General features: G+C 42.3%; 1 protein-coding gene across 2 annotated transcripts; it reads right to left on the bottom strand.

Moving 5' to 3' along the window:
- Positions 1 to 725: 725 nt before the first annotated feature.
- On the bottom strand, positions 726 to 10,214 carry syvn1 (synovial apoptosis inhibitor 1, synoviolin). Of its 2 annotated transcripts, none has more exons than XM_080745622.1 (16): positions 9,547 to 10,214; positions 8,057 to 8,206; positions 7,554 to 7,646; positions 7,276 to 7,428; positions 6,686 to 6,734; positions 5,681 to 5,784; positions 4,580 to 4,706; positions 4,372 to 4,471; positions 4,146 to 4,211; positions 3,606 to 3,722; positions 3,164 to 3,321; positions 2,898 to 3,044; positions 2,630 to 2,773; positions 2,333 to 2,516; positions 1,936 to 2,039; positions 726 to 1,697 (listed from the first exon to the last, which is right to left on the bottom strand). In XM_080745622.1, the coding sequence occupies exons 2-16, from the start codon at positions 8,189 to 8,191 to the stop codon at positions 1,492 to 1,494; spliced, it is 1,887 nt and encodes a 628-aa protein (XP_080601748.1). In that variant the 5' UTR covers positions 8,192 to 8,206; positions 9,547 to 10,214; the 3' UTR covers positions 726 to 1,491. The 2 variants fall into 2 exon arrangements, with proteins under 2 accessions (XP_080601748.1, XP_080601747.1); XM_080745621.1 differs by having other exon boundaries at positions 2,898 to 3,047; positions 9,547 to 10,212.
- Positions 10,215 to 10,725: the final 511 nt, after the last annotated feature.

Below are 10,725 nucleotides of genomic sequence, written 5' to 3'. Positions count from 1 at the left end.
CTAGTTTTCATTCTGTTCTTAGAGGCCCCTACCTAGAGGAGTTATGATTAGTAATCCACTACGGTATATACTGAATGTTTATATGCCAAAAAGCATACTTTTTTAAAGGTCATCCTACCCTAACATTGGCAAATATTTTATGGACAATCAGTACATTTGTTTTAGCCCTTCTTTTTTTGAGTAGGCTTAATGATTTGTATAAAGCACTTTGTAATAAATAAATGTGCTTAAGGGTAGGGTAAGTGATTTTCTTTTGTTAGAGTGTTAACTGACTGTCATTGCTGAGTGTGTTTGTTCAGTAACAGGAGACTCCTTGTCTTCAGCTCTTGAACAGTAAATGCATTTTCAGGTTGGGATACCAGAGATATCTCAACAGGATGAACAAGTGAAATTGGAAAGTGATGGCAGAAAGAAATGCACAGACTAATTTAGAACAATATAAAATGTAATCTCTCCTGATTGGTTGAAACTTTGCAACCCACCAGAAAATGTAATTATTAAAAAGCAGGAGAGACACCTGTTACTGAACAAACGCTGTAGCAAAGATAACCATCTGAATCTAGAGCTATAACATTAACATAAAACTTAACCTACCTTTAACCAATCTATTTTTAATATAATTATGGTAAAGAGTAAAAGTAACAAAGCTCCACATTCCCCACATACAACTCAAATCATGTCACTGCCATTTCATTCAAACAGTTTATTCTGCATTATGTACAGATCCTATTAAAACTCTTTTTACAGTATGTACATATTCAATTAAATCACTTATGTTACAGTGGCAAGATCTAGAGACCCCAGAAACCGCAGACAAAAGAATGATGGAAGGAGAGAGTAAAAAGCAAGACACCTATAAATTCCATCATCACGCCGGACACTACAGCGGCTAATCAATTTCTTCTCCAATGAGCTCAGTGGGTCTGAACACTGCCCTGCACCCACTGTGGGTCTGAACACTGCCCTGCACCCACTGTAACGTGAGACGGTGTGGGCAAGTGTTAGGCTTGACCAACTTTGTGACGAAAAAGGAAACAAGCGGGCATCAAATAGCCAGCTTATGTTCATGAACAAAAGCGCAGGTGAGACCTCAATGACAGTAAAATCTACCAAGAGCACAAATCAAAAATACTGCCCATTTCTTAATGGCTAAACATATCAGGCCTGGAGCTGTGGCTGCACATCAGCTAAGCAGCATTTGTCCTGATCTTGGTTTCCGATTGATTCTTAAAAAAAAAAAAAAGAAGAATCTCACTACTGTGTGCTGTCATAGAGCAGTCCAGAAACTTTAAATACCACCGCCATCAACATCTTGTCCTGGCCTCCTGCAGTGTCCACCATGGACAGAAACGTGTAGCCAGTTGAAGGTGGGTGAGCTGAGTGGGATAGGGATAGCCAACGAAAAAAAAAAAATAAGAACTACTGACTGTTTTGTCATCTCCACACGCTCGTTGGTCCACAGCGATATGTCTGTATGACAGTGTGTTTGCATCAATTGTCAGGTGGTGGCGAATCTGGTGATGATGTTTCAAGCTTGCGAAGGCGCCGGCGCCGAAGCTCAGCTGCATTGGGCTCGCCGTCCTGCTGCTGAACTTCCTCCTCACCTTCTTCTGTCCGTTCTTCCCTTTCCATTGCTGTGGCATCAGTGGTGGAGTCAGCTGGCTCTGAGAAACCGGTTGCTCCACTCAACTCCTCAGCTATTAACAAAAAACAACAAAAGGAGCAGAGAGGAAGTTACCCTATTATTTTCAGATTACCATTCCTGCAAATGAACGATACCATTACTGCAATACAGTGACTTTATTATTTTTTAGTTTTTCTCTTGTTAAAAAACAAACAAAAAATGTTGTATTGTTGATCCTATTCATGGTATTAATGGAGTTATTATAATCACAAGGTCCCTTTTAGTTGTTGTGTGTCAAATATGTCACATACAGCTCTGTGGGTCATTCTCCTGGCTGGGGGTCTCAGCGCCAAGGTCAGCTGGAGGGGAGGTTTCGGTTTGGGCCGCTCCATTACTGGTCTCACTCCGAGGAGGACTGTGGAGGGGAGGAAATCACTGGGTGTCAGAAAGATGCATAGAACAATACAGACTGCATATGTAGTCTCAGTCACATTTGAGGAAGTTAAGTCTTTTGTTTCTCCCTCTCTCTTCTTCACAAATGCTCAAGTCAAATATTTCCATATATATCTTAGCTTCAGCTATTTAATGTGTGATCTATTCCAAAACGTCTTGAGAACAGCTCTGACTGGGCAGTTGGTTAAGCCTTCACAAAAATAGCACTAAAATGTATTACACTTTATTTCAGTTGAAGAAGTTATTTTGGTTTACGTCAAAGTGGCGACGGTGCTGAGGTAGTGGTGGATGTTGAGCATGGCGGCATCCAGCAGGGTGTGAATGTTATGGAGACACTGGAGCCTGGCCTCCAAGCCCTGACGGCCCTCCGCCTCCAGCTCCCTCAGTTCCTCCTCCGACAGCCTGGACAGAGATGGCGGTGGGGGAGGCATTGATGACACTGAAGGAGAGAGAACAACAGAAAATAGCTCATTACCTTCATTATAAAGTATTACCTTCATTACCAAGAGGAGACTTGTTAAGACTAAATTAGCTAAAACTAGCAGTGCTTACCAAAGGGAGGAGGCGGCGGCATAGGCAGCCATGGTGCCGCTGGGAAGGGAGGAGGTGGGAAGGAGAAAGGAAAGCCAGGGATGGTTGCCCCTGGGGCTGCAGCAGTAGCTGTGTCAGAGGCAGATGGGGTGGGACGGCTGGCACCTGAGGGGACAAACACCACATGCAGTGCCAAGATTAGAACCTACGAGGAAAATCTACCACATTGTAGATAAAAACAGAAATAAACATGGAATGCAGGCATCATGGAGCAACAGGAGGACCTTACCAGCTCCCTGAGTGGCCTCTGTGTTGCCATGTGGAGCATCAGCAGCAGCAGCAGGTGCTGCAGCAGCTACACCAGGAGGGGGAACTCCAGGGAAGGGACCCCAGAAAGGGAACATGGCAGGAGGAAAGCCAGGCAACATGCCTGGAGCTGCTAGAGGAGACATGGAACACAAAATTGGTATCCAGGACTAACTTGAAAAAAAGAAATCAATGTAACCAAGGCATTCATTCCTATCTATTGTTCTACTATGCCTAACAGTTTCTCACCATTAGCAGGGGGTGCGGCAGGCGCATTGGCTGGGGCCGCTGGGGGCGGAGGCGCTGCCGCGGGTGTAGCTTGAGTCTGGTTGGCATTGGAAGCTCGGAGGACATCCATCCGGCAGGTGGGACATGTCTGCTGCCTCTGGAACCAGGATCGCAAACAGCTACGGGAGAAAAGGAAATCCAAGACTCCGCTAGACTAGCATCACAGTAAAGCACATCATGGGGTACTACTGACACCATGAGTGTTCATAACAGTTTCCAAAACACTTCAGTTTTTCTGGATAGAATAGTGTATTTATAAAACAGTGAGAATATTCTGAGAGCATCCCCCAACCAAACAGATATACAATGTTTTAATAATGCTTTGTTTACTGAAGTAAGTTGTTAAGAGTCTAGAAACCAGGGGCACTTCTGTTTAGATTAAATGCTGCAACTCAGGGCTTACCTTGAGTGGAAAATGTGATTACAAGGTAGCTTCTTGGCTCCAGTGACCATCTCCTCACGACAGATGATGCAGACATTGTCAGAGGCCTGCAGATCCTCAGGAGTGGCATCAGGATATCTAGACAGAGTCAGCAAGCAGAAAGATAAAGGAACAATTAAAATCATAGCTCCTCAACTTTATAGACATGTTTTCATGCACATAAAATTCCAGATGACAGCGATTGTCACAAATACGTTCCAATTTAAAAGTAGCAGCACCACTACCACATTATGGGCCCTAAAATGTATACATGCTTCAGGTCATTTCTCATCATCAAGATAAGATCTTATCCTAGTTATTGTAAAATAAGATGTGGTGTTGCTACCGTAGACATGAAAAACAGTAATACACTGAATATAATCAATGTAAATATTAATGGCAATTATTGTGTATGTACTAATAGTATTATTCACAAGTATCAAATTAGCATTCTAATCTCAAAGGTCAATTTAGAGGAAAATTGATTGACCACAACAACAAAAAATGCCCAACGCCACTCACAGTGTATTCATGTTGCGGATGGCCCTTCGAGACATTATGGCATCCGTTACTGCTTTCTTGAACTGTCTGAGAAGTGAGGAGAGATGAACGCAAAGTAACTAATCATCACTTAAAGACATAATCCAATGTTTCTGATTTGATTTGTTCAAAGTCTCTGAAATGAAACCCAAGATTACAAATGGTCTTAGATCTGTTCTGTTCACACACACAACATTAAGCTACTTACCTCATAGCTAGATACATGGGGCGGATGGCAAACAAGGGGAAGGTGTGGACTTTTATCATGATGGTCATGAAGGTCATATACAGGAGCACTTTGATGAAGCCTAGGGATCATTGAGTAAGAACACATTACATTACAACTGAACGACAGTGCGCATGGGTAGCTTAATGAGAGAAATGCCTATCTCCTATCACATTCCATGCAAACATACCAGTGAAGAGCTCAGTGTAGAGCATGTAGACAGCCTTGTTGTCCCAAGGGTTGTCACTCTGTAGGTCAACGGTGTGGAGCAGGTACTTGATGAGGGTTGTCAGCACCATGGTCAGCAGAATGGCATACTGACAAGACACATAAGATAATGTCATTGACACAGAAAACTTCTTTGCTTTTGGATCCATAAAGGTTTACAGGACCACAGTACTTATTACAAGTAGACAAGGTATGTAGCAAAACAATGGATGGGATTAACATTTGGAGTTGGCCAACTAAGAAAATATTTTATTTTTATGTGTAACATCCACTAGAGAGGGTTAAACAGACAACCTACATACAGTAGGTGTAAACTGCCTTGACATTCAAGTCGGGGTAAAACCCAAGACCAAAAATATGCTCTGAATGGTTTTGTGCAGCCATATGATCGGAGATCTCTGCCGAACTAATACATCTGATGATATCTAAATTCATTGTAGTTAATAAGGTGGGTGGAGAGTAGAACTTTTTTTTTTCTTTTTTAAAGATAAGTTTTATCCCACTATTTTGTAACCCATGTTTCACCCAGTTCCAATTGCCTAAACTGTAATCCTGGGCGCTACGCTCCCTCTGCCAACCTGGGGAGAGCCCCGAATTGAGCTCATGCTGCATGAGAGGTGAGCAGGCCCCACATGACCAGGGGAGGCAGTATAGAGACTAGGATTATAGAGACAGCGCTACCGACTGTGCCACCGTGCTACTTATTATAATTTTTGGAATAACTGCATTGCAGAACCAATGCAAAAGACTTTAGGGCAGTACTTCATTTATGGGAAGGTTATATTTGATTTCAAAGCAGAAGGTATAGGTTTGTCTGCCCCGTTTTCTCTGCTGTTCCAACCACTACATTGAATTGCAGAGATCTCGAGCGAGACTATGGAGCGGTTTTGAATGCATTTTCCTACCGCGGCATCTACAGAAAACCCATTAACTGCAGACCGTTGTGCAGGTTAGCATCAAAAACAGTTTGATTGACGGCGTAGAATTGCGTGATTATGGGCTGGGCTCTATCTAAAACTAGTAGCTGCCAGTCACGCTAAAATGCTGTAGGCAAGTTACAAACCTCAAATCCAAACACCAGCTGGACTGACGCTCCTCGAGTTATGATACTGTGAACGGCATGGTTGACAAACAGGAAGTCCAAGATTCCCAGCAGTGACATGAGAGCTGAAGGACAGAGGAACCACACCTGTGTTTTCACCAACCAATAGTCAGCAAATAGCAGCCCACACCCACCAGGGATGAAATTGTAACCATTGAAGGTCTTTTTTATTCCCACTACAGTAATACATACATTTCAATTAACATAGTCCCATGATTAAAATAAAAAAATGTCGAAATACATAGCCATTTTAAACTGACAGACACTGGAGTGTTTAGCACAGAACTGGGAATGAACACCTGTCCCACACTTCTAGATAAGGTTGGCCGATATTCCCTTTCTGACACAACTGTGAAGTTGTCAATAATCATGCCTGCAGCCCTCATTTCCAGAAGTCAGTGTCAGACACAGTATGTTTTAGTTTTTTTTGTTTTGTTTTTCACAATGCATTCCATCCGCTCATTCCATCTCAAGGTTGGAATGAAGATTAGAAGATTTTCTGACAAAACCGTAGATTTGATAGCGTTTCAGTGCAGATTTTGAGATTACGCACTTCAACACTGTGTACATTGTGTGTAGGTCACAACCATATGATTTTCATATTGTAAAAATGTTGGGCCAAAAACTTGCATTTAATCCATGTCCGTATTTTTGTTTATTTCCAACCAGAGTCAAGACGGCTTCAATAGAAACCAGATTTACTATAAAAACTGTGTGGATTTCAAATAACAGCCACTTTGTACAACACTATTGGAAACTTGTAATTGCCTTGGATGTAGGTAGACTAGCTTAGAAGTAGGTGAAACTAACATGACGCTATTGGGAAGAAATCAACAGGCACTATGCCAGTGTCCCTATTTGACAGCTGTGTAACTGATACCAGGTATCATCAGAATGATTTGCATGAAGCTTAATTTAGCAAACAGATGTTTCAAAAGCATCAGAAAAGAAAGAAAGAAAACTTACATAGTACTCTGAAGTGAAATACCCAGGATATGTTTGGACTCCTCTCCATCTGTAACAGAGTGTGGAACCAAATGAAGAATTTCCATCCTGGCCCAATCAACGATGCAATAGTCCAAAACACCAGTTACATCAATGTGTGTTCAAGTTTATATTTTACTTCATCTACATGTAAATTTGTTTTGTGCAGTAGCATTTTGTTTTGTTTGCTCTGTTCTCTACAGATGTAGATAATGTATTTTTGTGTAACTTGCAGATGCCCTTGAAAACTAGAGTGTTCATCTCAAGGGTTTATTCCCAATAAAGAACTTCAGCACATGTAGTACACTACAGTATATGAATATTTAAACTGTGACAATGTGGGATTACTGTATAGGATGTACTGTATGCTATACTGTCATATACTGTACTTTCTGTTCTTCATTGCTGGTGCTTTTTTGTGATGTTCTCTACCTATGATGTAACCTCACAGTACTTCTCTTACTCTGCATCTGTAAAGGAACTGCTGTGCCTCCTTTGGTGCCTGAATTTCCCCAGCGGGATCAATAACATTCTATTGTATTACTAAATCCAGCAGTAGGATCATCACTCACAAAGTCCACCCTGTCCTCAGCCAGCCAGTGGAAGCACTTGAGGAAGAGCAGCAAGGTGAAGAGAGCGACAAAACGCGGGGAAAAGTCATCCCTGAATACAGTGAAGGCCAGGCAGGTCTCGGTCACCGCATACCAGGAGCGCTCAATCAAGTGCTAAAAGGTTCAAGGCCAAACACACACACAAAACAAACGTGAGTGGAACAGCCTACTAGGAATTGGACGTTATGGAGGAGATTCAGGCTTAAAAACACCCATCGAATAAAAAAGCAGTGGAATACCTCCATTTCTGCAGCCCTCAGCTGTCCAAAGAAGACTTTCCTCATGAACTTCCCCAACAGGAAAACCAGTACAAAGGCCTGAATGTACAACACCTGACAACATGAGACAGAACAGATGGAATTTAGAACCAGGGATGAAAACACATCTCCTCTCATTCACTGTTCCAAAGAAAACGTTAAATGTGTTAACACATTCAATCTTTTTTATTGTCATCTCCCAATAATTTATCACATCATATAAAGTTAAGAGGAATACAGATGTAGCATGGCATTTATATGTAAAGCATAACTGGATCAATTAAAATGGATATCCCTCTAAGCCAGTGGTTCTCAAAGTAGGGTGGTCTAAATTGATCCATACAAGTCTGTAACTCTGACAGTGTACAATAGGAACCAAATGGACCATTTGTACCCTGTCAGAGTTGAGGGGAAACCTTGAAATGTGAAAGTTTGTGAAACCCCGCTCTAACCGATACACAAACAAGAACACAAGACAGACTCACCGCCATGCTGGGACTGCTCTTGGTGAGGTAGACCACAGTTGGGTAGAACTGGTGTTTGAGGAAGTAGGCATGGGCAACTACTGCCCCAGTCAGTGCCAGACTGGTGGCAGTCACCAAGGCTGCGCGCACCATCATGGACTCTTACAGGTACTTGGAGGAGAGAGAGTGCGTACAACAGTAAAGGAATAGTTTAGGTGAGAACTCAATCAGCCCAATGGACCTTTTCACAGAAGATATTTTACACACAACCTTTACCAATGATGGCAGAATAGAGTCAGACCGTGGCTCTGTCGGCTCACTGGAAAACTCAATATAGCTTCTGTGAAAAGAGTAGGCCCTATTGAAACATTTATAGAGCTTTTCAGGGTAGCACAGGTCTGGCTGGCATGGCCACACTCCTGCTGCCACTTATAACTGTTGTCTTCACTTGCCCAAGCATTCAGGGCATTGGGAGTTAACTGTCAAGCAGCTACTGAATAGATATAGTCATATTGCCAGTAAACTACTAACTGTGGTAACGGCTCATCCAGAAGTGGATCAAATATTAAACCAAGCATTCACCCACTTGACAACCGATTAAGTGGTCACTGTGTCACTCTGAAATCGAATTGATTGTCATTTATTTGAATGTGATTTTACAAAAGAGGAGTTTAACGTGTAGGTTTAGGGTTTGTGTTTTACAATGGTGCAAAAACAAATGGGCTCTCCGTCTTCTAAAGGATACTACAGTTTTCCACCAAGTTAACATATCTTTATGCGACAAGCGCCTGCACTCACAGTAGTTACAGATAATTAACATTGTTGAGAAAGTCTTGATGCTTGGCTTGGCTTGTATCCAAGCCAAGGTTAGGCTACAGAATTGTGTTACCACCATTTTCTACAATCACACATTGCTATTTAAAAACACCAACCACAACCTCAAACCCAAACATTGAATCACCAATGCAACACTGCACAAACTGTATGGAATCATTTGTTGTTTTTATTACATCACCTTCAGATGTGTACCCTGGGCTGGGTTGACAGTACACCCAATTTACCTCCCACCTCTCAACCCCTCGTTTGATTGTAGCCCACTTATTTGCCATATGGAAAGCATGCGCCCCATGATGAACCGAGCTCGGATTTCTTTTTGACTGGTATTTACCGGTAGCTTGGTAACATAACGCTATGGTTAACGTTAACTTTAGAACTCTAGGCGAGATGCAATAAGCTAACGTCATATCACATAGCTTATAAAATGAAGGCTTCCGGGGGGGCTAAAGTAAACACTAATGCCACATTATGCCAGCCTTACGGAACAGAAAGGATTATTGCCGTTAACTGTCAAATGAGCGTCGTATAGGCCTATATTTGGGTATATTGTTCGTATAAGGGTTACTGCACAGAATGCCTGTGTGTTAGCACACAACCTAATATGAGGTTAGTTAGCTTAGCTGACGACGTTAGCTATAGCTAGTATGGTACAGCTGTTTGGTGTGTGGACTCACCGACACGGTGTCGCTTTGTCTTGTCTGCGTGTAGAACTTGTCCCTCAACAGATGTGTTGGACGTTTCCCCGGCGACCTCGCTCTCGATATGTGCACTAACTATTCCATTTGGAGCGTTCACCTGAGCTATTCGGTGACATTTATGTTCCTCCTCGCCCCTGTGCGCTGTGTAGACTGTCTACGTGTTTATCTTTGGCTTGCTCCTTGAAGAGGCCACCTCATATCCGGCTGTTATAAACGTGTCTGTGCGCACAAATAATGTTTTCTGTTTTTCGTCGCACGTTAAAAGAGTAATTTGTTTCCTTTTGTTCCTTTCTTAATACCTCCCACATTTTTTTATGTCTATACGATTAATGCTGCAAATTCATGTTGTCATTTTGACAGAGCCGTTTGCTATTCAATTTGTCAGTGAATTGCGCATTATTTTAGGGTACTTACGGTAAACATCAACGTGGACCAATAGGGAGTTCAAGCTGTCAGCCCAGCTCTTTCTGGTACAGTATTGATTTATTTTTTACATTGAGGCTTACATCATTTTCATTAATGTGTACTCTGGCTGTATTCCCCCCCACACATCACAAGAGTAGGCTCTATATTATAAACAAAATCACATTATACTCTAAACCACAAGCACAGACATGCTTTTAAACAGTTGCAGTTTTAAGATTAGTGTTCTGAGAGTCCAAATCCCATTATAGACAAATATTATCAATTTTTCTTTTTCCTTCTCATTTTTATCCCACAATTTTTGTAACACATTTTTTTTCGCCTGGTGTCAAGTGTCTAAATGTAATCCTTGGAGCTACAATCCCTCTGCCATCCCGGGGAGAACAACGGACTGACCTTATGCTTCCTTCTATACATGAGGAGTCCAAGCCGCTGCTTTTCACCTGACGGGGAGTTTCCCTGGCTGGACGTAGGGCGTGGAAGTAACATGTTATTCCGGAATTTCCAACCAGTTCCTTTCCCCTCCATCAGGCGCCACGACTGGCCAGGGGGAGGCAGTAGAGACCAGGATTACTGCATATTTTCTTTTGTGTGGGTAACTGGGTACCCTAGGTCTAGGAGATATGGGGAGAACATGCAAACGCCACACAGAAAGGCCCTTTTGCCAACCCCACCGTGCCACCTCTACAACTGTCACGGATGCAAAAGTTGTTACATCTATTTAGTGGTTTC

This window comes from Nannobrachium achirus (assembly GCF_963921795.1).
Source record: "Nannobrachium achirus genome assembly, chromosome: 17".
NCBI lineage: Eukaryota > Metazoa > Chordata > Actinopteri > Myctophiformes > Myctophidae > Nannobrachium > Nannobrachium achirus.
This window is presented reverse-complemented; position numbering and strand designations above follow the sequence as displayed.